The sequence below is a fragment of the Phalacrocorax carbo genome, chromosome 18 (assembly GCF_963921805.1).
Source record: "Phalacrocorax carbo chromosome 18, bPhaCar2.1, whole genome shotgun sequence".
Lineage (NCBI taxonomy): Eukaryota > Metazoa > Chordata > Aves > Suliformes > Phalacrocoracidae > Phalacrocorax > Phalacrocorax carbo.
The window spans coordinates 13,081,469-13,108,921 of NC_087530.1; the positions used below are offsets into that span (position 1 = coordinate 13,081,469).

Consider the following 27,453-nt stretch of genomic DNA (forward strand, 5'->3'; position numbering starts at 1 on the left):
AATGGTGGTGTGGCCTAATGGAAAAGCCTGGGCTGGTACCAGGGAGGTCTCACCTTGTTCCTACGCTGTGGAGGCAGAAGGTGTTGACTGAGCTGCTGCCAGGCTTTTTGCCTCTAGTGCACTGTCTGGGAGTGAGGACCACGGCTGGCTTATACAGCCATCCCTGCAGTGGGGCAGAGCCCGGAGATCAGCAGTGACTTGGTGTGCCAGGAGTGGTATTTGCACCATACAAGCACAGGGGCTCCTGCACGCAGTGGCATTCCCAACCTCCATCCCAAAGGATGGGTCCTGGGTTGGCGAGGGAGGGTTCAGCACCCGGGAAGCTCCATGGGAACCTGTGCCCGGCTGCACAGCCACCTGTGTTTTGTCTCTGTTCACAGTACGTGAATGGGGGTTGCCTGGAGGAGCTCCTGGCCAGAAAAGACATTGCTTTGACATGGAAGGAAAAAGTGGACTTAGCTTCTGATATCACTAGAGGCATGATCTACCTGCACTCCAAGAACATCTACCACCGAGATCTCAACTCCAAGGTATGCAGCTGGAAAGGGGATGGCACCCCCAGACTGCTGAATGCAACTGTGTTAGGGGACCATACAGAGACCCCTTAGGGCTATAACCAGGAGGCCTCAGGCTTCATGCTGATCCTCTGATCCACGCTAATCCCTCTGCAGGCAAGGAAGCTTTCTTGGTAAAACCTGTCATTGCATTGCATTCATCACTTGGCAAGCAGGAGACCCAGATAGAGATAAAAATATATTGCTCCTAGTGCTGTTTCTGTCAGAGAAGAAAACAGATGAAAATGTGTGCAGGATTGCACATGGTTTTCTTTGCCTGTGGTTGCAGGAGAAGCTCTGCCAGATTTAGAGATTTCCTTTCCTTCTCACAGCAAGGAAGAAGCTGTTGCTAACAGGATCTGGTCATGGACTCTGGGTATGGTATGGTCTGTGTCTGTAGAGCACCAGGAGAGCTCAGGAGATGAGTGTCTCCTCAGTCAAGGTCAGAGAAGTTGTTCTTCCTTGCTGTAGAGGATCCACGTCACCGATTTTAGGATGGTCACCCTCTATGGGTTTCACACCCTGGCACATGCCAGCTGTGAAAACTGGTGTCTAGAGAGAGGCTTTGGGGGCAACGCGAAGCCACATCATGTCCCTGCTGAATTGGCCCTCTGACTGAGAGGCTGCTTTCCTCAGCGTGGGCTCATGCTGCTTGATGGGGGCAGGAATAGCACTGGGGCTTTGCCATTCTCAGATTTGTCCATGACTTTGATGTGGCTCTTCCTCTGCCACTGGTACAGCAGTAGGAATGTGGTGGGGCAGCACCTGATCTCTCTTGGCCAAAACTTTCCAAACCTCAGATGGATCTGCAGCATGTCCATGATATCACAGGGAAGGTGAGCTGAGGGGTTGGCCACCAGCCTGGACCATATCTGTGTCAGCTGATGCCAGAGGCTGGCTTGGTCATTCATGGAAATGGAGCCTGCAAGTCCTTGCAGTTGATGCTGGATAGGTAGTGGTGTATCTCATACAAGCCATATTTTTGGTGCTCTGTGAGATTTTCAAGAGAAACTTGAAATATTGATGAAGGTTGGCAGTGGGGAAGCCAGTCAAGCATTACAGTCTCTCAAGACATGAGCACAGGAATGAAACTCACCTTTGTAATTTCTGGCTGTTTACTTGGCTCAGTTACTAACCACGAAATCGCAAGGACAGGGCAAGAACCTGGTTCACTCTGACCATGGGTTTCTTGGCCAGTGTACTCTGAAGTCAGGTGAGATGTAATTTCCTGTTTGGTGGTGACTGATGAGCTCAGGAGCTTTCCAGATCTGCTTGTGGAAAGTGCCGAAGGCCCCTGCTTGTTCCTTTTGTCTCGCTGAGGTGGTTCAACATTGAAAGAAGGTCATCGTTCCCCAGGGAAACCTAGGAAGCCTGCAGTGATGATGGATGAAGATACAGGAGAGAACTGTGTATCTGCTCACTTGAAATCTAGTTGTTAGTGAGAGCCATCTGGAGAAGGTGCCTGTCGTTTCTGCTAGTTCCCTGGGAGCAGAAGCCAAGGAGGAAATTCTGGGGAACAGGCTGAAACCGCTGGGGTTTTGAGACACCTTAAGATAATTTTATAGGAATTCCTCCAGCAAGCTGTGTTAGGGATGTGTAGCCAAGGGCAGTTAAGGGCTGTGGCTGTGATCCTGACTGCCTTTGCCTGAATGGTGAAGAGGGTTGACATGTACTTTTTGGCCAGTTGGTGATGAATGCAGCAGTGGCAACGGTAAGTTCCATGGCTGGGCACTAGATTGGGGCAGACAAGGGGGTTCCTGAAGCCAGAGAAGCCTGCGGAAGAGCAGCGCAGCCTGCCAGGTCCCAGCACCTCTCGTGAGCAAGGCTGATGTGGCTTGGACATTGCCACAAGCAACTGCAGGAGATTTAAACGGCCCCTAGGGAGTGCGAGCAAACAGGACAGGCAAACAGCGTGTGGCATGTCAGCCAGGGCGTGACGGGGCAGTTTGTGCAGCAGGTTGCACAGGCAGGGTGAGCAGGGAGGGGGCTGAATCCAGCTTGTAGGCCCACAGCCCAGGGAAGTTCTCTAGGTCTCTGCCAGGATGGCGAGCACTTGCTGCAGAGCTAAAACCAGTGTTCCCATGGCAAAAGCCCCAGAGATGGCAGATGCATCCACCCAGACGGAACTGGTAAGGAAGGAGGCCTCAGTACAGTAGGTAGGTTGCAACGAGTGCCCTGACCCTTCTCCTGGTGCGAAGGTAAGAACCCGCACAAGGTGTGCACAGGTGGATGATCTGTTGTGCCACGTGGCTGAGCTGCAGGAGACAGTTAGAAGGCTGTGTAATATTAATAGAGCCGAGGCAGAGGTAGATAGGTGGTTTCAGAACCACGTTCTTGTAGTGGACGCCACTGAGAACAAGGCACCTTGGACCCTGGTGTCCCACAAAAGCAGGGCTCTGCTTCAACCCCTACCCTCCAGCATCACTACCAACAACAGATTTGAAGTTTTAGTGGCTGCAGACAATCACGAGCAAGGTCTGCAAGGTGCAGTTGCACCAACAGCCAGAGCGGATGCCATAAAAGAAGAGACGAGTGCTCATAGTGGGTGACTCCTTTTTAAAAGGCACTGAGGCACCCATCTGCTGACCTGATGGGGTCACAAGAGGTTTGTTCCCTTCCGTGAGCTAAGATCTGAGACATCGTTGAGAGGGTGCCACAACTTGTCAAGAGCACAGATTACTATCTGCTGCTACTTTTCCATGTGGGCACAAATGACTCTGCAAGCCAGAGCCTGGGCAGAACTAAGGAAGACTATAAAGCCCTGGGGAAGCAAGTGAAAAATATTGGTGTCCAAGTTATCTTCTCCTCCATCTTACCTGTTGGAAAAAAATGGGCAACTAGAAATAGGCAAATAATGCAAATCAACTCCTGGCTATGTGGCTGGTATCGACTTGAGGGTTTTGGCTTTTATGACAATGGAACATTCTTCAGCAACCATAGCCTGCTAGGTAGGGATGGAATCCACCTGTCTGGAAGGGGTAAGGGAATCTTTGGCAGCAGACTGGCCAACTTGGTGAGGAGGGCTTTAAACTGAGGGACTTGGTAGGTGGGGGCCAAAGTGGCAATGCTAATGCCATCACATACAATGGGGGAATAAGACAGGTCAACCAGTGCACTGATAAAGGTGCCTTAGCTGCCTCACGAGATGAAAACCAGGAGACCAACCACCTGAAGGGTGTGCATGGCTATAGTGGGTCCTTGTGCACCCCTCCAGGGAAACCTGTATGCTCAAGTACTTTTCTGAAATGCCTGTACACCAATGCACACAGCATGGGGAACAAACAGGAGGAACTAGATGTCTGTGTGTGGTCTCAGGGCCATGATCTGATTGCAGTCACAGAGACATGGTGGGATAGATCACGTGACTGGAATGTGGTCATGGATGGCTACAGGCTTTTCAGGAAAGACAGACCAGCAAGGTGAGGTGGGGGATTTGTTCTTTATGTGAGGGAGCAGATGGAATGCATCGAGCTCTGCCTTGGAATGGAAGGAGAAAGAGTTGAGAGCTTGTGGGTAAAAATTAAGAGACAGGCAAATATGGGTGACACTGTTGTGGGTGTTTGCTACAGGCCACCTGATCAAGAAGAGGTAGTTGATGACGCCTTCTACAGACAGCTGGAAGTAGCCTCATAATCGCAGGCCCTGGTCCTAGTGGGGGACTTCGACCACCCTGATATTTGCTGGAAAAGCAACACGGCGAGCCATGCGCGATCCAGAAGGTTCCTGCAGAGCATTGAGGACAACTTTTTGATGCAAGTGGTGGAGAACCCAACAAGGAGAGATGTGCTGCTCAACCTTATACTAACGAAAAAGGAAAGGCTGATTGAGGATGTGAGAGTTGGGGGTAGCCTTGGCTGCAGTGACCATGAGATGGTCGAGTTCAGGATACTGCATGGTAGAAGCAGGGCAACAAGTTGGATTACAACCTTGGACTTCAAGAGGGCCAACTTTGGCCTCTTCAAAGACCTGCTTGGAGGAACCCCATGGGTTGGGGCTCTAGAAGGCAGGGGGGTCCAAGAGAGCTGGTCAGTATTCAAGGACCACTTCTTCCAAGCTCAAGATTGGTGCATCCCTGTGAGGAAGAAGTCATGCCAAGGAGCCAGGAGACCTGCATGGGTGACCAAAGAGCTTCTAGTGAAACTCAAATGGAAGAGGGAGGTTCACAGTATGTGGAAAAGGGACTGGCCACTTGGGGAGAACATAGGAATTTTGTCAGGGTATGCAGAGATGCAACGAGGAAGGCCAAGACCCACTTGGAACTAAATCTGGCAAGGGATGTCAAGGAGAACAAGAAGGGCTTCTTTAAATACATCAGTAGTAAAAGAAAGACTGGGGAAACTGTGGGCCCACTGCTGAATGAGGTGGGGGGACCTGGTGACGCAGGATGCAGAGGAGGCAGAGTTACTGAATGCCTGCTTTGCTTCAGTCTTTACTGCTAAGGCTGGCCCTGAGGCATCTCAGCCACCAGAGGGGAGAGAGAAAGTCTGGAGAAAGGAAGACTTTCCCTTGGTTGAGGAGGACTGGGTTAGAGGCAAACTGGATCCTCATGAATCCATGGGCCCTGATGGGATGCACCCATGAGTGCTGAGGGAGCTTGTGGATGCCGAGCCAGTCTCCATCATCTTTGAAAGGTCATGGAGGACAGAAGAGGTGTCTGAGGACTGGAGGAAAGCAAATATCACTCCAGTCTTCACAAAGGGCAAGAAAGAGAACCTGGGAAACTATAGGCCAGTCAGCCTCACCTCCATCCCTGGAAAGGTGATGGAAGAGTTCATCCTGGAGGTCATCTCTAGGCATGTAGAAGAAAAGAATGTTGTCAGAAGTATTCAACATGGATTGACCAAGGGAAGATCATGCTTGACCAACCTGATAGCCTTCTATGATGGCGCGACTGGCTGGGTGGATGAAGGGAGAGCAGTCAAGGGAGAGCAGTCAATGTTGTCTATCTTGACTTCAGTAAGGCTGAATTCAGAGGGTCATGATCAACAAGGCAGTCTGGTTGGAGGCCCATAACTAGTGGTGTTCCCCAGGGGTCTGTACTGGGTCCAGTCCTGTTCAATATATTAATCAATGACCTGGACAATGGGATAGAGTGTAACCTCAGCAAGTTTGCTGATGGTACAGAGCTGGGAGGAGTGACTGATGCACCAGAAGGCTGTGCTGCCATCCAACGAGACCTGGACAGGCTGGAGAGCTGGGCCGAGGGGAACCTAATGAAATTCAACAAGAGCAAGTGCAAGGTCCTGCCCCTGGGGAGGAACAACTCCATGCACCAGTACAGGCTGGGGGCTGACCTACTGGAAGGTGGCTCTGTTGAGAAGGACCTGGTAGTGCTGGTGGACAGCAAACTGACCATGAGCCAGCAATGTGTCCTTGTGGCCAAGAAGGCCAAGGGCATCCTGGGGTCCATTAAAAGGAGTGTGGCCAGCAGGTTGAGAGAGGTTATCCTTCCCCTCTACTCTGCCCTAGTGAGACTGCATTTGGAGTACTGTGTCCAGTTTTGGGCACCCCAGTTTAAGAAGGGCAGGGAACTGCTTGAGCAAGTCCAGCAGAGAGCTACCAAGATGATCAGGGGACTGGAGCATTTCCCTTATGAGGAAAGGCTGAGAGACCTGGGTTTGTTCAGCCTGGAGAAGAGAAGGCTGAGGGGGGATCTTATCAATACCTATAAATATCTAAAGGGTGGGTGTCAGGACAATGGGACTAGACTCTTTTCAATAGTGCCCAATGACAGGCCAAGGGCAGTGGGTGCAAGTTGGAACACAGGAAGTTCCACTTAAATATGAGAAAAAACTTCTTTCTTGTGCAGGTGCCAGAGCAGGGGCACAGGCTGCCCAGAGAGGCTGTGGAGTCCCTTCCCTGGAGACATTCACACCCCACCTGGACGCGGTCCTGTGCCCCTGCTCTGGGGATGCCTGCTCAAGCAGGGGGGAATAGACAAGATGATCGCTAGAGGGCCCTTCCAACCCCTGCCATTCTGTGATTCTGTGATTTTGAGGTCTCTTTCAGATAAAAGAATGTGGATCATCATGTCTGTTGAACACCTTCAAAGGAGTTTTCCTGGCTTCAGATGTGATTGGTCCATCCCTATTGTGCCTTGCACACTCCATGTCTGCTGCCAGGATGCAGGTCTCTGGAGAGGGGAAAGCCTTAATGGCGAGGTGGGGCTGAGAGCCACTGAGGTGCCACTCAGTGAAGTGTCCAGGCCCTTCCTTGCCAGGTGTTTCATGCCATGCCCCATGGGCTCCTTTCAGAACTGCCTCATTCGAGTGACACCGCGGGGCCGTGAGGCACTGGTGACTGACTTTGGGCTGGCCAGGGAGGTGGTGGAGCTGCCTGTGAAGGATGTGGAGAGGAAGCTGTCTCTGGTGGGCTCTGCTTTCTGGATGGCTCCTGAGATGCTGCGGGGAGAGCCCTATGACCGGAAGGTATGGCACTGCTTCCCAGCTCTTTGTTCATCTTCAGAGCTCCTGAGCAAGCATGGGGGTTTTCTCCTCTGCTTGCTGGTGATGTGTCCTAACAGCAGAAAAGCCCTTCCCTCTTTCCCTGGGAAACATTGCCCTGCTACCCGGACCTTTGCACTGCTTAGCATTTTGGAAGTTCCTTATGTGGCCTTGTTAAGATAAACTTTTAGGGAAATGGCTTGCTACTGTGGACAAACACAGTGAAGCCTCTCTGAGGAAGATACTTGATGATTTACAGCCCGATAAGCCTGTTGCAGGATCTATGGGGGGAGCTGTGGTAGGAGCACTGGACACATTGAACAAGAGGATGGGGCCAGGCTTCCTGAAGATGAGGCTGGACTCAAAGTGGGACTGTGGTGTTTCTGGTGGGTTCAGAAGCCCAGAGGAAGTTTAGGGGTTTGCTGCCTCCATCTCCAATGGGCTTTTTTGATGGGTTTTTGCGTAACTAATGGAAGGACCTTGTCATTGGTACTCTCCTTTCTCATGCTTTGCTCTGTGCATGCCTATCTTACCTCCCGCTCTCCCACCCCTCCTGCAGGTGGATGTATTTTCCTTTGGCATTGTCCTCTGTGAAATCCTGGGCAGGATCCCAGCTGACCCAGAAGTGCTTCCCAGGACTCAGGTAATGATTCCTGCAGCCAAATCTAATGGTGTTTTGTCCATGGTACTTGATTGTGGCTTCTCTCTGGACCAAACAGACCTGTACCCACGTGCATGTGTTGACACTCAGGTTTCTCTCTAGAGGTTTTCCATGAGAAAAATCTGATCTCAGAATTTTCAGTGCACAAGAGTTCAATGCATCTATAGTTTCAAAGCTTTTGTTAGATCAACAATTTGAGATTAAGTACTTCTGTTTAGTGACCTTAGTTCCAAATACTTTGTTTCATAGAATCATAAATGTTGGAAAAGACCTCTAGGATCATCACGTCCAACTGCCAACCCAACACCACCGTGCCTCCTAAACCATGTCCCAAAGTGCCACATCTATGTGTTTTTTGGACACCCCCAGGGATGGTGACTCCACCACCTCTCTGGGCAGCCCGTTCCAATGTCTGACCACTCTTTCAGTGAAGAAATTTTTCCTAATATCCAGTCTAAACCTCCCCTGATGCAACCTGAGGCCATTTTATCTCATCCTATCACTAGTTACTTGCAAAAAGAGACGAACCCCCACCTCACTACACCCTCCTTTCAGGTAGTTGTAGAGAGCAATAAGGTCTCCCCTCAGCCTCCTCTTCTCCAGGCTAAACCCCCCAGCTCCCCCAGCCGCCCCCCAGCACACTTGTGCTCCAGACCCTGCCCCAGCCCCGCTGCCCTTCTCTGGACACGCTCCAGCCCCTCAAGGCCCTTCTTGTCCCGAGGGGCCCAAACCTGAGCCCAGCATTCGAGGTGGGGCCTCCCCAGGGCCCAGCACAGGGGCCCCATCCCTGCCCGGCTCCTGCTGGCCACCCCAGTGCTGACACAAGCCCGGGGGCTGGTGGCCTCCTTGGCCACCCGGCACTGCTGGCTCATGCCCAGCCGGCTGTCAGCCAGCCCCCCCAGGGCCTTCTCCGCCGGGCACTTCCCAGCCCCTCTGCCCCAGGCCTGGGGCGCTGCCTGGGGTTGGTGTGACCCAAGGGCAGGACCCGGCCCTGGGCCTTGTTAAACCTCAGCCCATCAATCCAGCCTGTAGAGCCTTCCTACCCTCGAGCAGATGGACACTCCTGCCCAACTTAGTGACATATGCAAACTTACTGAGGGCGCATTCAATCCCCTTATCCAGATCATTGATAAAGATATTAAACAAGACTGGCCCCAGTACTGAGCCCTGGGGAAGCCTGCTTGTGACCGGCCAACAGCTGGATTTAGCTCTGTTCACCACAACTCTCTGGGCTCGGCCATCCAGCCAGGTTTCTACCCAACAAAGACTATACCCATCCAAGCCATGAGCTGCCAGCTTCTCTAGGAGGATGCTGTGGGAGACAGTGTCTACCAGCTAAAGTGCAGGTAAATAACATCCATAGCCTTTCCCTCATCCACTAGGCGTGTCACCCAGTCATAGAAGAAGATCAGGTTGGTCAGGCAGGACCTGCCTTTCATGAAGCCATGCTGGCTGGGCCTGATCCCCTGGCTGTCCTGTATGTGCCGTGTGAGCTCACTCAAGATGTATCACTCCGTAATCTTCCCTGGTACCGAGGTCAGGCTGACAGGCCTGTAGTTCTCTGAATCCTCCTTCCAGCCCTTCTTGTAGATGGGCGTCACATCAGCAAGCCTCCAGCCACCTGGGACCTCCCCTGTTAACCAGGACTGTTTCACTTTGACATTTCAGCTTCTCCACTGACATAGCAGGTTAAACACAACTTTTATCACAAACATTTATTTTCAAATATGTTGCAGTTAGTACACAGTTCATTTACAAACAGTGGCCTTCCCCAAAAACATGGCCTTTTTTGTTTTAACATTTGCAACATTCCCTTCCACAAAGTAGGAAGGGAAAATTTACTGTGAACAGGGATGAAAAATCCAGCAGGAAAACAGGAAATTGCTGCTTTCCAAGGAGCAATGCAAAGAACCTGCAGTGACCAGTGATTATTCCATGTTTCTGTGAGACTGAACAGGAAATAATGCTCCATCTGTTTTCACAAGATGAAGGAGGATTACATATCAGAGACTCTGAAGTTTGGAGGGACAAAGTTATGGAACCAAGTGGCTGGACCCTTCAACTCCCATTTGCTGTTGGACGTCCAGCTTATCTGCAGTTCCTGTCCTTGGCAGCCACTGCACAGTACCTGGTGCTGGTTCCTCTACTGGTTTCTGCCTTTGTGGCCCTTCTTGCCTTAGTCTGAGCTTTTCCAGGAGGACACAAACTGCCCTGTAGGGATAGCACAGAGCAAGCAGAAGGATGCTGCAGTCTCCCAGCTCTGCTAATGATTTACCATCTGTGCAGTCCTGCCAGAGCTGATGGTGCCCTGGTATCTTTGCATAGCTGTCAGTAAAATAGCTGTGATGGAGACCCTAAAAGCTTTAAACCGTGAACATTTTGCACTTTAACACCTTGATAAGGATAAAGAGCTTTTAATTGACTTTATAGCTGAAGTCTTTTCTACATACACTTCCCCCTTCTTTACAGGACTATGGCTTGGATGTTGCTGCCTTCCAAGGGATGATCAGCAAATGCCCCAAGCGTGTGATGGACCTCACTGCTAGCTGCTGTCAGGTGAGATTCTTGCACTTTTTTTTTTTTCTTTGGTTTTATTGGATTTGTATCACACTTGTATGACAGAGACAGACATTCTTGTGAACTCTGGAGAGCTTGAACCTCCTGCTCTCAGTGCTAGCACACAGGGCTCTGCCCCTTGAGCTGTGATGTGATGAGATATTCCTGGGCCCGCAGTATGCTTTCATTCACCGTGCAGTTGTGCCCCTAGGAGAAGTGTTTCGTTTGTGTATTACAGCCCAAAACATCCCAAGATTCTGCCTGTTCCCTTACATGTCGACCCCATAGTGGGAAGCAGCTTGGTGATGATGTCCAATTCCTCCTGAAGCCTGGCTGCAGGCAGAGGCACCCAGCTGATCCTCTCTGGAGGGCAGTGCCTCGCTCTTACTAGCTCTGGCATTTCAGATATCATCAGAACATGATATCTTCACCTTTCTTGCTTTAGCATAAAAGGTAATGGTGAAAGCTGGGGCCTCCCCATGTTGCCCTCAGGAAGCAGAGCAGAGAGAAGAAGATTCAAGTTAATATCTGAAAGGAAGAGAAAAACAAAGGCAGTAATCAGGTAGAGTGGAGAAGCTGGGTGATCATAATGCACCTAATTGTTAGGAGCTCAAGGCAGCAAGTGGAAGTAAATCCTTGCATGGGTCCCGAGGATGTGTGAATAACTTGCCCTCAGCGGTTCATGTCAGCAACTGGCTTAGATTTATCTGCATTCAGATCTTGTATCTCTGATACAAGCTTCCTAATGCAAGTTGATATAATAATGGGCTTCTGCCAGAAATGGCCCTTGGGGCTGTTCTTCTCTGCCCTCGTGTGATGTGCAGTTTTCGGGAGTTTCTGGTGCAGCTCCCCAGGCTGCCTCCATGGGGTCAGGCACAATGAGCAGCCCCGGGATGGCACAATGGGGGTGGCAGGATGGGGGGGTGCCCCAGGCCATGTCCGTCACTTAGGGTACACCCCAATGGCACTGGGAATGCTGGGGGATCACAGTCCACTGAGGATGAGCTGCATCAGGGAGACAAGACAGTTAGATCCTGACTGTCTTGAAATAGCTCAGGGAATGGTACATCACCCTCCTGATACCTACCTGCAGCCTTTCTCCATACAATGCCTGCCCCTGCACCATTTGGGTAGGCTTTGGGATGAGCAGTTCCCACACACTGTCCAGGTAGGGGTATAGCAGGCTGGTTTTCAGCATCTTGCTGCCTTTGCTGCAGCTGTACTCCACTATGGGACCTGTCCTGCAACTGCTCATTTGCAGCAGCATGGGTCTGGATCACCAAGTGGTGATGACAGAAGGTTCCACCAGCAGGTGTGTGGCTCAGACCAGTGCTAATAATGGATGGATGCTGTTGCCCAACCTTGGGGGACCCAGCAGAGCTGCTGCAGAGCACCCACCTCCTGTCTGGGGTGTCCTCTTCAGCATTCTCTTCTCATTCCAGGTGGATGCATTTAAGAGGCCGTCTTTCTCTGAAATCCTGGATGAGTTGGAGGACATTGTGGAGGGCCTGGAGCCTAGAAAGGATAATCATCTTTCAGGCTGAGCTGACTGCCTCTTGTGAGACTTGGCAGAGAATCACCTAAACTGTAAATTAACTGTTTGGGGGGGTCAGGAGTGAAGAAGGTGAGGAAGGTAAAAGCTAAGTGATGCCCTGGATTTATTTAATCATAGTCTTGGTTTTGAATTTCTTGGATGGAAAACATGGTTAAAAATGGAGAAGGGACTTACAAAGGGTGTGTTTTTTCCTAGCTAAGTTTTTACCAGATGTAATTAGAACACTGAGCTGCCTTTGTCTGTTTCCTTGTTAAAAGCAAATGATACTGAAGGGACCTGAATTCCCTTGAGGATGCTTTCCAAGTGTCTGACAGAAACATTGTCCTCTCCTGCTTCCCTGTGCCCCCCAGACCCAGGGTCTTTCCCTTCTCCATTCCCATGGCCTTGGGGAATCGCCTCTTGGGGGGCTGGGGTCTGTGCAGTGTGAAGGAGAGGGGCTTTGGGGTGCTTGGTGAGCCTCAGGGTCACCTTATATTTCAAAGCCTTAAAGGACCTGTCCAGCAGCCTTGCTGGAACAGGTATGCTCTGTAAGGTCTCTGGCTGGGTATCCTGGCATCATGCTCGGGGCTCAGCCAGGCATGGAGGCATCTGCCAAGGTTTTGGAGTCAGCCAGGGCCATCCACAGAGTGCCAAACTGTGCCAGCCGAGGCAATGGGGAGGGTGTGCCTTATTGAGATGGGAACTAACTGACTAATATCTCTTCTAGAAAAGCTTTGTCAAACACATGTCCCAACATCATGGCAGTCTGGATTTCTCCCCACTGTCCTTGACTGGGGTTTAAAGGCAGAGGGGTCTGCCTCACTGCTTCTCATCTTGCTGCAAACATGGTGACGAGCACAGTGCCAACAACTTGTGAGGCCGAAAGGGAGGAGATCTGGGTCCAGGATTATCCAGCATCTCACCCATTTCCCTAGCTGGCCTAGCACCCATTGCTTCCTTGGTGATGTGCGACACCCTTGCGGGCCCCAGGGCTCAGGCAGCCAGGAAAGGACTTTGTTTTGATATCGTGTTTTCTTCTGTTGGCCAGAGGAGGGTGCTGGGGCTGCCGATCCAAACGAGAAGTGGAAAGGATAATGGCTAAAAATGGTATGGCATTGCAAATTAAGGGAAGTAGGTGAGCAGTTGAGATGCTCCCCCAGATCAGCTGATTGCTGGGCCATTAGTCTGAAAGACATGTTCTTCTGGGACCAAAATGTTTGTGGGTATAAATAGGTGTAAGGTCTGTATAGTGGTGGACCTGTGGCTCTGTTCTTATAGACTGTAAGCTCTTGGAGCAAGGCTCATTCATCTGCCCACCAAAAAGTATTTGTACAGTGTTCAGCCCAGTGGGCCTTCAGCCTACAGCTTGAAGACTGTTCTCCTACCTAGTGGTAGACCTACCTGGGGGCCACATCTCAAGCTCTTGGAGCTGGATTTGGTGTCGTATATAGCCCAATGTCTCTGTGCCATAATGTCTGCACAAGGGAGTGCCAGTGATATGCTGGGACAGAGTTGTAGCGGAGGAGCATGGTGCATTTTCACCAGGGATCATAAGGAATTGGGAGCTGGCATGAAATGCACTGAATGGCACCAGGGTCACCAGCTCAGCCACATCTCCAGGGGGCATCTACAGCTCGTCATTCCCCAGAGGTTCCATTGTGCTTTTGTGGGATATTGATTTATTTGCACATGAAACCTCCTCCTCAACAGTAAACTGCTCAGCAAATACCTTCATCCCAGTTGGACACTGTCAGCCGGGGGAAGCAAAGCCTCATGAAGTAGAAGACTGAAAATAAGGGAAGCTTTTCAACCTGGAGTGGGGAGAGGGGCCACTTTTTGGCCTGTGCCGGTTTGGGGACTTCAGATCAGTGGAGAGAAATAGACTGCAACAGCAGTGCAAACAGCATGGATATATGTGTGTGTGTCTCTCAGTGAGAGCCAGCCACCACCAGCATCACAGCAATGTGTTGTATGAACATCATAGGGTGTATACTTGGCTACCAGGAGACTGCAACCTCCTAAGGCTTCCCTGGCTCCCCTGGGCTCTTCTTCCATAGAGGAATAGTCTTGAGAATGAGTAATCCAACAGTATATGCTAACACCCAAAGCATTAAAGATAGAAAGTCTTTTCCGAAGGACACTATGGATGAAGGTTAGCTGTCCACCTTGGCTTTGTCCCTGGTGTCATGGTTTTAGCTGGGATAGAGTTAATTTTCTTCACTCTAGCTGGCATAGTGCTGTGCTTTGGACTTCGTATGAAAACAATGCTGATAACACACTGATGTTTTAGTTGTTGCTGGGTAGTGCTTGTACTAGTCAAGGGCTTTTCCAGCTTCCCATGCTCTGCTGGGTGCACCAGAAGGCGGGAGGGGAGGGGGCACAGCTAAGAGAGCGGATTCAAACTGGCCAAAGGGATCTTCTGTATCATGTAATGTCATGCCCAGTATGTTACCTGGGAGGAGCTGGCTGGGAGAGGGAGGCAGTAATCGTGGCTCAGGGACCGGCAGCATCGGTTGGTGAGTGGTGAGTGCTTGTATTGTTTGTGTTTGGTTTTTTTTTTCCCCTTTTTCCCTTTTCCTTTTTATTATATTATCATTATTGTTGTTATTATCATAATCAATATTATCATAATTATTATTTTATTGTAACTATTAAACTGTGCTTATCTCAACCCACAAGTTTTTTTTTTGCTTTTGCTCTTCTGATTCTCTCACCCATCCCACAGAGGTGGGGGGAGTGAGCGAGTGGCTGCGCGGTGTTTAGTTGCCGACTGGGGCTGAACCACGACAGTCCTTTTTGGTGCTCAAAGTGGGGCACGAAGGGTTTGAAATAATAGCAGTTGCTGGTCACAGCATTGAGTCATCTGTTCTCAATATAGTTTATCCAATCTACACCATGCTGATTTTGAAGTATACATTAAAAATTGCTGTTGGTTTTTGTAGTTTGCTGTGCTCTGCAGTGATTAGAGATGTTTTACCTAGGAGATTTGTTATTAAAACACTGGCCTTGACCGTTATTTGTTATTTGGGTCTTCCATGGAAGGCATTACTGTACTTTAGGTACCACCTCATGGATACAATTAGCAATTATACCTCCTCCTCTGAGAGGTTTTTTATGGAGGAAATACAGAACGGCACCTTAGCTGCCATCGTATATAATGCCTCCTCCTTTATTACAACAACTTTTCGGTATCTTGAATATCCTTGGAGAGTTAAGATACACCTGTTGGTATTGCTTTGGCAGACGGTTTCAGCTCTGTCTAAGGTTAATAAGCAATTTAAGAATATCATTCAGAGATCTGCCCCAAGGCTCGATAGCTATGCGTGGCAGGGTATGTGGGATAGTGTGGGCAAATGCCTAAGACGGTGGGCACCCCCCGTGACGTGGGACTTCACTCCTGAACAAGTGCAGAATCCTGAAAAATTAGAATATTTGGAGGAAGTGTGTTGTCACCCTGGCCATCCCAGAGAGATGCAAATCACTGCAATGGGCTGGGGCCTGGCCCATGCCTATCGAGCCCTGTTTAACACTGCTCAGTACCCCCAAGGGGAAGAGAAGGCCTCTGTATCTAAAAAGAGAAAGACAAGGAAAGCAACAAGCACTGCGGCCACTCAACCCCCCATGACAGATGCTGTGGCTACTCCAACCCCGATGACAAGCGTTGCAGAGAATCAACCCATGCCAGTATCAGTTGCCCCCATACACAAGAAGAAATCCTGGAAGAGAAAGTCAACTCATTTGGAAAGAGATGATGAAGAAGCAAGGCCATCATGAGGAGAGGAGGAGGAAGAGGAAGAACTTGTACAAGAAACAGAAACTACCCGATCCCTGTCCTTGAGTGAGTTGCAGGATATGCAAAAAGATTTCGGCCATCGTTCAGGTGAGCACATTGTCACCTGGCTGCTCCGATGCTGGGATAGTGGTGCCAGCAGTCTGGAATTAGAGGGGAAGGAAGCCAAACAACTGGGTTCTCTTTCTAGGGTAGGGGGCATTGACAAAGCAATTGGAAAAGGAACACAAGTCCTCAGCCTCTGGAGGCGACTCCTGTCCGGTGTGAGAGAAAGGTATCCCTTCAAGGAAGATATTGTATTTTGCCTAGGAAAATGGATGACCATGGAGAAAGGTATCCAGTATCTGAGGGAACTAATTGTGCTTGAGGTGATTTATAGTGACCTGGATGATCAACAGTCATCCAAAGATCCAGACGAAGCCCATTGCACACGACCCATGTGTCAGAAGTTTGTATAGCGCGCACCATCGACGCATAGGAACTCATTGGCAGTGATGTCCTGGAAAGATGACAAGGCACCAACAGTGGCAGAGGTGATTGACAGACTCTGGGATTACAAAGCAACTCTCTCTTCCTCCCTCATCTCAGCTGTGGAGAAACTGTCCCGGGAGGTCCTGGAACTCAAAGAAGGTATGTCCTACTCCCCAGCGGTACGGACCAGTATCTCAGCCATTAGGAGTAAGCGTCCCTCTGCTCCAGAGAGAGGATACGCACCATGAGGCACCCTATGGTTTTACCTGCGTGACCACGGAGAGGACATGAAGAAGTGGGATGGAAAAACCTACCTTGACCCTAGAGGCACGGGTACATGAGCTGCAAGGGAAAACAGTCACTCAGGGGGGTTCTTCCAGGAAAGCTGCTGTTCCAGGTTCCAGCGAGCAATTCCCCAGACAGAGGAGCAGAAGCGCTGATTTTTTTCTGATCCTAATAGAGACACTGTGATTCGTATAAGTGAGTGACGAATACTATGATCAGGACTAGAGGGGCCCTGCCTCCAGCCAGGTGGAGGAAAGGGATAACCGGGCTTACGGGACTGTGTGGATCCGATGGCCTGGCACGTCCGACCCACGGGAGTATAAAGCTTTAGTGGACACCGGCGCACAGTGCACCTTAATGCCATCAAACTCTATAGGGGCAGAGCCCATCAGCATTGCTGGAGTGACAGGGGGATCCCAAGAGCTAACTGTATTGGAGGCCAAAGTGAGGCTAACCAGGAATGAGTGGCAAAAGCACCCCATGGTGACTGGCCCAGAGGCTCCATGCATCCTGGGCATAGACTGCCTCAGGAGAGGGTATTTCAATTGCTTTTGCTCTTCTGCTTCTCTCCCCCATCCCACAGGGGTGGGGTGATTGATCGAGCAGCTGCATGGTATTTAGTTGCCAACTGGGGCTGAACCACGACACCTGGCTAGATGCATTGCTTTCACAAAGCCTTTCCCCATGCTGCCTGGTCTGTCACGCTAGAGTCTGTTCTTCCTCTGTCGCCCCTGCAAAACAGTCGACTAAAGGAAGATCCTTCAACATACCAGTCCCCCAAATGGCCTGTTATGGGGTGAAGGTGTCTTGTTGCAGGGGGACTTCCCTGCAGTGCTGCTCCCATGCTGGCCACCCACTTCCCAGGAGAGCAAGGCTTGGTGCTGGTGTTGCCGTAACAATAGACTGGGCTGGTCCTTCCTCCGGATATACACCTGACTCTGTTCCTGCAGAGCAACAGCTGTGGGGCTGGGACACCCCTTTAGAAAAGTCATATGGAGTTGTGTATACTTTGGTGATGCTGGGAGTGAAGGAAGATTTTTTGGTTTTATTTATCTGCTCAGGGTTAAGAAGCCTGTCAAGGATTAAATAGATCTGGGGCAGGGAGATATTTTCTGCACAGAGCATGAGGAAGGCATCAGCCAGCATGCTCTGAGCTGCAGTGGATCAGAACTGTGTTTCTTCTGGGCTTGCCATGTGCTCCATCCACTCTCATGGTGAGGCCACATACTGGATCTCAGGGTACTGAAGGATATCAGGTCCTTGCTAGAAGGACCTTTGGTGCCTGCTGCAGGGGCAGGTGGGACTGAGACTGTCTGCAGGCACCATGTAGACTAGAAAAGCCAGTGTTGAGAGTCTGCAGAGAGTAGAGGTGGTCTGGGAATTTGCTGCATCTTGTGGACCAAGAGTTTCTCTTCACTGGCCAGAGCTAGAGGGAGAGGCAAGCATGAGAAACCTGCCATGATGCCCTCCAGGTATGAGCCCCTGTGCAGGGAGTCCAGGGCCTGAGTCCTCCACACCAGTGTGATGCAAAGTCCAGGGCAGTAGGTGCATTTCATGTCTTGGAGTCCTGGCACTGAACTGAAGCAACTGCAATGGTGGGTGGAGGGTCTGGGTGGCACACCGGGCTCACTGTTCCTGGTCCTGGCCAGGAGCTGCCTCCTTGTCATGGTTTTAGCTGGGGTAGAGTTAATTTTCTTCACTCTAGCTGGCACAGTGCTGTGCTTTGGACTTCGTATGAAAACAATGTTGAGATAACCCACCGATGTTTTAGTTGTTGCTGGGTAGTGCTTGTACTGGTCAAGGGCTTTTCCAGCTTCCCATGCTCTGCTGGGGGTACCAGAAGGCGGGAGGGGAGGGGCACAGCTAAGAGAGCAGATTCAAACTGGCCAAAGGGATCTTCTGTATCATGTAATGTCATGCCCAGTATGTTACCTGGGAGGAGCTGGCTGGGAGAGGGAGGCAGCAATCGTGGCTCGGGGACCGGCAGCATCGGTTGGTGAGTGGTGAGTGCTTGTATTGTTTGTGTTTCTGTTTTTTTTTTTCCCCTTTTTCCCTTTTCCTTTTTATTATATTATCATTATTGTTGTTATTATCATAATCAATATTATCATAATTATTATTTTATTGTAACTATTAAACTGTGCTTATCTCAACCCACAAGTTCTTTTGCTCTTCCAATTCTCTTCTCTGTCCCATGGGGTGGGGGGAATGAGCAAGCGGCTGCGTGGTGTTTAGTTGCTGACTGAGGCTGAACCATGACAGTCCTCTGCGTCTCTTCCCTCTGGTGGGCGCTTGTTCTGCTGATGCCGCCAGCACAGACCTGCCATGCTGATCCCACGGGCCATGCATTCCCACATCCTCCATTGTATCTTCCTTTGTTCTTAGTAATGCTATTTGGAAATAAAGTCTAGCAGTTCTTTTCCACATCAGCCCTGGCTGCTGTGTTTCATCATCCTGGGTCTGCTGAGTGGTGCTGCTGAAATGCCGTGTTTCCAAGTATAGGCAGCAAACACAACTAAACGAACAGCTTCATGCCATATCAGCATAGGTGGCATAATAAACCTTTAGTTAAAAGTAATTTACATACGAGTATTACCTATAAGAGAGTGGTATTTTGAGTCCATTGCCCCCCCTGTGGCCTCAGTTTGTGGCATAGTCAGCTGGTGTCTTAAGTCACCCCTTCACTTCAGTTGGGTGAGCAACAGCAGCAGCACAAGCACAGTGCAAAGGGTGCTGGAGTCATCTTTTCTACCCAGCAGCTCATAAGCCAAAAGGACCAAACCACAGTGAGATTATTTCCCTTCCCCAGCTGTAGCTTGTTTTACGCTAACTCATACATAGCATTAGTTACTCTTCAGATGCAACCCTTTCACGAGGACACCTCAGAATATCAGAGGAAAATGTTCACTATGCCAGGACAATTGGGTCTGCCATACCCAAACACAACTCATAGACCAGTGCTGAAGCTCAGTTCTCTGAGCTCCTTACATGATAGTCATCAGTGTTAGGTAGGAAGAAGACCTATCCCTCCAAAGTCCAGTTTCTTGAAGTCAATCAGTTTTCAGATTTACAGCTGTGACATCTCTGGGCACTTGCACCTGGCCAAAGTGCTGTGTTCCTCCCTGGAAAAAGCCTCTATGCAGCCCTTGGAGGCTGGCAGTAATTCCATGGGTGGTTTGGACTGTTGGGTCTTCCCATGTCCCAGACAATGCAGAAAGGTAGCACTGGAACAGCCCTCATCTGGCTAGGAGGCTGGCCTGGGTGGCACCTGAGAGGACTAGTTTGGCCCCATTTTTGCTTTCAGATGGCTATGCATCAACAAACCATCAGAGATGCTTCCAGCCCCTTATCCAGGTGCCCTGTTATGGCAGAAACCAGGTCTTCTCCCCAAAACCCATAGCCTGTCCAGCCCTGCACCTCTGGTGACTCCCCAGCCTCACTTGTCATTATTTGTGGCAAGGGAAGTGTCTGGAGATGCTCCAGGGATGTTGCCATTTCTAGGTTTCAGGTTTGGCCCTTTCCAGATCCGCTAATGAGCAGAAGAGGGTTTTCAAACACAAAATGCAAACCTGACTTTCCAAAAAGCTTTCCAGGACACAGAGAAGAAGCCCAGAGATGAGCAGTGGCCAGAATCAGGCACAGATTGACTGGGGCTATTATGCTTTTCTTCTGGGGACCCTGGGCAAGAGGATGGAAAGCAAGAGGGGACTGGCTGGTATCCTGACCATTTGCGGAGCATATTCTTTTAGGACATCTCAAGCCTGTTCCCTGCCTCTCCCCCCACTGGTCAGGTGTGAGAGCTGATGGAGGAGTGGGAACCCTTCTGTTGAGGTGAGGTGGGACCTCTGGCCTGTTAGTATGATCTAGGGAACTGGAGCCTGACTTCAGTGGTTCAATTCTTCCTGGCTGGAGTCAGTACAAGCCTTCTCTGTGACTGCTGCAGGCATGGTGCCTGGGCTGAACCATCAAGCCCAAGGACCCTCTCCCCCATATGCCTGTATCAGCACAGGGGAGCATTTTACTGCCTTCCAGTTGTTGGGGCTTGTGCTGGAGGGATGCAGTACTAGGCCATGGCTCCCTGCATCAGCCTAGGGGATGCAGGAAAATGTCACTCTGCAGCCAGGGCCAAACCACCTCACCCAACACCACTGATGGCTTGTCATCCCTGAATATTTCCTCTATGGAGTCAGGTGGTGGTCTGGGAATATTGTCTGTATGGCCTTGTGTAAACTGTTCTTGGTGTGCTCTTAATCCCTCAACATTGGTGTTCTTCACTGATGAAATTTAAATGTTGAAGGTTTCTGTGTAGTAAGAGAAGCTAGAGGGGGGCAGAGAAAGGAGATTCAGCACTTTTAGCTAGGTTAAAACTGAGGATGTCAGCACCAGCTTGCATGTCTCTGCAGAGGAGTCTGTGGTTCTGCAGAGCTGTCTGGCAGCACCTTGGGCCTGAGACGCTACTTGTGGACAACAGCATTAGCAGCTGATTGGGTGAGACACAGCTGGATGCTGTGGGACTTTGCATGATGCTGCAGTGACAGAGGATTTTGTGCTCTTAAGGCCTGAGGACAGCTCTCAATGACAGTGGCTTCTGGCAATGACCAGGACATCAGCATGACTAATAAGGAAGAGGCCAAGTCCAGTACCATCCCTCTGTTAGGAAGGACATCCATGCCCACAAGGCAGCCTGGTACAGCTGCGTGTCCATTCATCAAATACAGCACACTCAGAATCCTGCACCACCAACACCACCATCTCAGATCATCTCCCAAGGCTTTCCCCTATGAAAGCCACAGATGCAGCTGTAAGCTGGGGTGTCTGATAGGTAATGGTCCAGTCAATCCTTTGGCATCTGTGAATCTGAGCTTCTGTCATCAGGTGTGGTTTTGGGGAGGAAAATTAAATTTATACATAATATATATCTATATATTCAAAAGTGCCATCTGTGCAAGCCACAGAGGATGGTCTGAACACTTTCTGCGTTACAGGTAAGAGCTTTTCTTACTCTTACAGAAGGAGTTGGCACTCCTTCTGTGCCAACTACCCACACAATCTCTGCGCCCCCAGCATCTTACTGAGCCTGGAAAAATTCCTGGATCATAAGTTTGTCATCCTGGTCTGAGCAGCTCCATCACTAGAGACCCCCAAAAGAGTCATTGAACATGAGGGAGTCTGAGCACCATAGCCCATAGTCTAGAAGGCACTGACTGTATATAAAGCCTGGCTCCGAAACTGGAAACATCCAGTGATTTCTCCCATATCAAAGGTGCAAAGACTGAAAGTTATTGCTTATACAGACCTTCACTTGGCAGCTCTTCCAGAGACACACTGTAATTACTGATCTGTACTTCAGAGGCTACCTAAAATTCCCAAGACACTCACTGTTTTCAGAGCCCACATCTGTAATTGGAAAGATCCATTAACTTCTCCAAAAACAAAGGTACCAAAAGTAAAAGCTATTGCCAGGCCTCACCGGCCCTTGGCAGCCCTTGCACAGACGCACCAACACTGGGGTTGTAGCGACATTTTGCTGTGCTCAGTTCTGCACCCCACTTAGCAACACCCCACGCTATGTGTTGATGGCATCGGGGAGGAGGCAGGGCATTGAAGGCACAGCCCTTAGCCTCAGATCCTGCCTGCCCACGACAGCCGGCTGACCGCGGCGCTGACACCCGCATCCGCTCCCTTACCGCCTGGCCCCGCCCCCTGGACACGGCCCGGGGGGCGGTGCCAGTAGCCTCCCGTAGCGACAGGCCCCGCCCCCTGGCAACGGCCTGGAGGGTGGTGCCGGCTCTCTCCCCCGTAGCGACTGGCCCCGCCCCCTGGCAACGGCCTGGAGGGTGGTGCCGGCTCTCTCCCCTTAGCGACAGGCCCCGCCCCCTGGCAACGGCCTGGAGGGTGGTGCCGGCTCTCTCCCCTTAGCGACAGGCCCCGCCCCCTGGCAACGTCCTGGAGGGTGGTGCCGGCTCTCTCCCCCGTAGCGACAGGCCCCGCCCCCTGGCAACGGCCTGGAGGGTGGTGCCGGCTCTCTCCCCTTAGCGACAGGCCCCGCCCCCTGGCAACGGCCTGGAGGGTGGTGCCAGCTCTCTCCCCTTAGCGACAGGCCCCGCCCCCTGGCAACGGCCTGGAGGGTGGTGCCGGCTCTCTCCCCCGTAGCGACAGGCCCCACCCCCTGGCAACGGCCTGGAGGGCGGTGCCGGCTCTCTCCCCCTTAGCGACAGGCCCCACCCCCTGGCAACGGCCCGGGGGGCGGTGCCGGCTCTCTCCCCTTAGCGACAGGCCCCGCCCCCCGGCAACGGCCCGGGGGGCGGTGCCGGCTCTCTCCCCTTAGCGACAGGCCCCACCCCCTGGCAACGGCCCGGGGGGCGGTGCCGGCTCTCTCCCCTTAGCGACAGGCCCCACCCCCTGGCAACGGCCCGGGGGGCGGTGCCGGCTCTCTCCCCTTAGCGACAGGCCCCACCCCCTGGCAACGGCCCGGGGGGCGGTGCCGGCTCTCTCCCCTTAGCGACAGGCCCCACCCCCTGGCAACGGCCCGGGGGGCGGTGCCGGCTCTCTCCCCTTAGCGACAGGCCCCACCCCCTGGCAACGGCCCGGGGGGCGGTGCCGGCTCTCTCCCCTTAGCGACAGGCCCAGCCCCTTAGCAACGGCCCGGGGGGCGGTGCCGGCTCTCTCCCCTTAGCGACAGGCCCCGCCCCCCGGCAACGGCCCGAGCCTGTGTTTGCTCCGCTCGGGGGGGGCTCGGTTTGGGTGTTTTCTCTCCCCCCCCCCTCCCGCGCCGGGAGCTCCAGGCGGCTCCCGTACGGCTCCCGGGGCCTTCCCCCCTCGGGGGGCTCGGCCCGCCCCTTTCGCGGGGCGCTGTGGGAAGGGCGGGGGCGGGGCCCGGGGGTCGAAGAGCCCCAGCCGGGGCTCGGGCAGCTCTCGCTGCCCCCGGGCTCCTCTGGCGCCGGGGCTCCCGTGTTCCCTCGGGCGGTCGCAGCTCTGGGGCTGTCTCAGCCCCCCGGGCAGGCGTGCTCTGGCGTTTAGAGAAGCGGAGGCGTTGCCTGAGGTAAGGCTTCCAGAGCTTGGCGCTCTTTGGCAGCAGCTGTACTAGAAAGGTCCCTTGTGGCCTGCTTTGCTTTTTTTCTCCCGGGATGCTGTTTTGGGCGCTGAGGGGGCGGTGAGGCGGTTTAGTGGTATGGTGTTCTGTTTGGGGTTTGGTTTTTGCTTTGCTGTTTTTTTTTGCCCCTCGTGAGATCATTTTATTGTGCTGCTGCAATTCCTGTCTTTCCTGAACCTGGAACCTTGGGGGTTTTCACTGGTTGTGCCGTTCACTGTTTCAGGTGTTGCCTTGGCCTCTCAACAGCCGAGGCACAACCTACAGCGATGCTGCCTCTCCAGGCCCCCGCAGGCCCCGCTTTCTTGCCCGGCCAGGCGGGAAAGCGTGGTTGTTGCAGAAACAGCTGCGCCCTGCGACTCCTCCCCAGGTTGTTGGCTTGGCCCCAACAGCGTACAGGCTGCTGAGCTCACCGCCTCCGCGCGGGACGCAGGCGGCCCGGAGGGCTTTACCCCGCGCCATTTCCGTCCCCTCTGGGCAGCAGCGGATCCGCCGCTCGAGGGCGAGGAGCTGGGCCGACAACGGGCCGCTGCAGACTCTGGTCAGGGTACGAGGCTGCTCCCTGGGGAGCCGGCGCAGGGGGCGCGGAGGTACGCGCGGGCACTTGTCGGTGCCCCGGACCAGTGAAGGGGAGGTTAAATTGTTAGAGTGCAAATAAATACATATTATTTAGGGAGGAGTCGTGACTCAATTTAATCGCAGCTATTACTGAACAAACCAGGCAGTCATTATTCCTAATCTGTAATTAAAAAAAAATAAAGGCAGTCCTTTTTTATGCCATAAATAGAGTTGCGAGTCATTAATAGCTCAATCTAAATACAGCTGTTATTAAATCAACTGCAGGCATTAATGACTCCTGATCAGAAACAAAATAAGGACAGTTTTAGAATCTACAATGAAAATTGAACTGGAAAGCTAAACTGGGAGCAGGTAATACTGAAATTGTAACAGGGCTGTTAGAAAGTTCAGAGGCAGCGACAGCTCCTGCTTCCAACCCAAGCAGTAAACGAAGCTTTGGGTTCTTAAATGAAGAGAAATAAAGGTGAGCTGTTAAACAGTGGCTGGGGTCAAGCGTAGCTATTAAGAAAATTTGCAGGTGCGGGTGATTCCTGACCAGAACTAACAATTCCAGAAGATTTATATTTAAAAACTACAGAGCTAATGGAGTGCCATAACCGCCCGGATGTCACCGCAGCCGCTTTGGGGGAATGCCCCAGCCCCCCCAGCCACCGCTATTAATTACTGCCAAGGAGAGCGAGAGTGAAAGTAGAAGCAGTGCAGGTGAAATGCGAGCAGTACGCTTTTTCCTAAGTCATCCCTTCGTGTCAGGAGAGGAAAGAAAATGGAAAGAAGATGTTTGCAGGGGGTCTGTGCTGGGTTACCTGCGCGTCTCTTCCGTGCATCCTTGAGGAGACATTTAGCTCCTGTTGGGTGCTCGCAGGTGGGGACAGGGCGAGCTGGAGGCAGGATCGGTGCCGGCACTGATAAAGGGATGGGCAACGAGCTGAGAGAAGAGGGGGCAAGGGCTGAAAATGGGTCACCGGTTCTGCAGGGAAGGCAGCGGGATGTGACTCGGCAACCGCTCTGACGAGTGCAGGGTCATTCGCTGCGATGAAGTCGGGGTCTGTGGCTGGCCCGGAGAGGCAGCAGAAATCCCAAACTCTTTGCGGGGGTACCGGCCAGATTAGGGCAACACCTGAACAGTAAAACCATTTAGGGGAAGCAGAGCTGGGCTGCACCGCGTGGCCAACCTCCCTCTTCTCCGTGAGTCCCAAAGGGGCAGCTCCAAGAATGTGCTGAGAATTCATCCCTTGCGCTAAAAATGAGACGCAAGTAGCACCCACCCGTGAATTTTATTTTCTCTCTCGCTCTGCGGCTCCTGCCTGCTTGTCTCTCCTCAGTGCTCACCTGCACCTGTGCTCGGATGGGGCAGCTGAGGGAAGGTGCTGCCATCTCCCCGGCCCCGGCGGACCGCCCCTCAGCTGTGTCCTCTGTCAGGGAGCGTCGTCATCTCTCCTGCCCCCCAGAGCGTGTCCTGTAGTGGCAGACGCGCGGGCTTTTCCCTGCACGCGCATACGGGAAGGGAAGGGAAGGGAAGGGAAGCACAGTGAGAGCTGGGCTTGTCAAAGCGTAATGGGGGTGGTGGGAAGCGTAGCTAGAACCGGAGAGCTACAGCGCAAAAGCGAAGCGGACGGGACACAAAAGTAAAATGGTGCACAGGAATGCTGAGGAGAGAACTCCTGCAGCACACAGGAAATCAGTGTCAGAATCTATTTTCTTCTGACTGCCAAATTAAAAATAATGGCACGCTTTGCAACGCTAAGCTCACTCTAATCGTCTGAACTGTTTCTTTCCAACCCCCCACTGCCCCCAGCACACCGTTCAGCCTCCTCAGCCTGAAATGCCTTGTTTTTCTTCTTTTTTTTTTTTTAATGACAGGGCAACTTCTGTTCCCGAGGTGGTGCCTACAGTACAGCTATCTCTTCGAAGGCAGTTTGGTTTAGGTCAGAGAATGTTTAGCCTGGACTGAATCAGCCTCTGTTTCTATTTCTGGAAATCGTCGGTCCTGTGCATCAAGCCCGGAAAAAAGGAAATATGAACCAAAGGACCTGGGGCCTGCAGGGCTAGGAAAATATTTGAGAAGAGGTTCAGCGGGGAAATGACTGTTTGTCTGTGGGGCGTCCAGGCAAGCAACCCAGCTGCTAGAAAGCGGCGCTGTCCCCAGGATGGCCTCGGCGGTCCCGTCGGAGTCGGGGGAACAAGGACAAGGCAGGGTGAAGCATCTGGCCTGCCATGTGGACCGTGACTGTACAAAGCACGTGTGATGCACTGCAAGTTTACCTGTTTAAACTGTGAGTTAAAGAAGGTGTGCAGTTGCTTTGTAAACAGCCGACGCTCTAAAGCTACACCCATCTAATTGCTAGCTGTATTAAATCTATCGTATTGCTGTTTCTGCATTAAAAAAGAAAAAACCAACACACCTATGTAAGCACGTCTAAGTACAATGGAAAACCACTGTTTAACGCGTGGCATGTGCGGGTGGTTTTTTTGGGGCGGGGGGGTGGGGTGTATGACAAAAACCTGCGAGAGACACACGCACACACGCACATGTCATGTTTAGCGCTCACCTAAACCCAAAAAAGAAAATCCACTCTTTATTTTGCAGCATTAGCATTAGCTTCCAGCGCACAGCCTGAGCGCGCACCTCTGCTCTCACCGTCTGCTCCCTCTTCAACCGTGCGTGGCTGTCATCAGCTTGCACAGGCTTTGCTCGTGCAAGTTTCCGCGACGGCTTACGAGAAGGCAGGCAAACAGACCCAGCAAGACGCGTAGTGCCTTCCTCTATGGGCTCCGTCCAGCCTTTGTTAAAATGAGCAGAAAAGACATCTGCTGCTGCCTTTGCCCTGACTGACTCTTACAGAGAGCATCTGACTTGACCTGCAGCAAAGCGATGCCCCAGGCAGCAGCACGTATTGGCGCGGACCGCGGTTTCACCCACCTGCTTTACTGCGCCGGTCCTTTCCCACGGCCGATGCCGCAGATGTGGCGCGGCCCACCCCCAGACCTCTTTACGAGGGTTCCCTGGGCTCTGCAAGTCGCCTGCTGGACGTGTTGCTGATTCAGGCACGGGCAAAGTCAGCTTCTTCGCTGGCCTCGGGCCAGGGCAGCCCCGTACCTGAGGGAAACTGAGAATATCTCCAGCGAGATCTCACCGGGAGGCTGGGACCTCGTCAGTAGGGGAGAAGGCCAAGCGACTGACACTGAAAGGGATCTCTTTGCTAGGCTGTAGATCGTAAAGTTAAAAAAGAAAACAAACCTGCCTTTTTTAAAATGCCCCCCTTTGAGTCTGCCACGTTTGATACAGATTTTTTAAATTGCAGGGTCTATCTCCTACAGGCCTCATGCAAAGGGAAGCGAGTACCTCTGGCTCTCAGGACAAGGGGGTCCCTCAGGAGCCCAGGTGCTCACGCCAGCCGGCATCTGGCACAGCACAGGGCAGGAGCTTTGGCAGTAGTACGTGAGCTGAGAATGAGAGTCCGGCAGCGCCGCACGCTTCTCCTGTGAGCCG

General features: G+C 52.0%; 1 protein-coding gene and 1 long non-coding RNA gene across 4 annotated transcripts in view; both read left to right on the plus strand.

Moving 5' to 3' along the window:
- The window catches only part of LOC104051068 (dual specificity testis-specific protein kinase 2-like), a 41,478-nt gene extending 22,755 nt beyond the window's left edge, over positions 1-18,723 (plus strand). For 2 of the 3 annotated variants that reach the window (XM_064469137.1, XM_064469139.1), the window contains 6 exons: positions 381-530; positions 6,564-6,683; positions 6,809-6,982; positions 7,557-7,640; positions 10,128-10,214; positions 11,657-18,723. In XM_064469137.1, coding sequence (XP_064325207.1) covers positions 381-530; positions 6,564-6,683; positions 6,809-6,982; positions 7,557-7,640; positions 10,128-10,214; positions 11,657-11,758 — 717 coding nt within the window. In that variant the 3' untranslated portion in view covers positions 11,759-18,723. The remainder of the gene's footprint in view (positions 1-380; positions 531-6,563; positions 6,684-6,808; positions 6,983-7,556; positions 7,641-10,127; positions 10,215-11,656) is intronic. The other variant, XM_064469138.1, reaches the window with a different exon arrangement.
- Positions 18,724-22,953: 4,230 nt separating this feature from the next.
- Positions 22,954-26,362, plus strand: LOC135316202 (uncharacterized). The gene is made up of 3 exons (XR_010375636.1): positions 22,954-23,336; positions 23,611-25,213; positions 25,824-26,362. It is a non-coding gene; the product is annotated as an uncharacterized LOC135316202 (long non-coding RNA).
- The last annotated feature ends 1,091 nt before the right edge of the window (positions 26,363-27,453 follow it).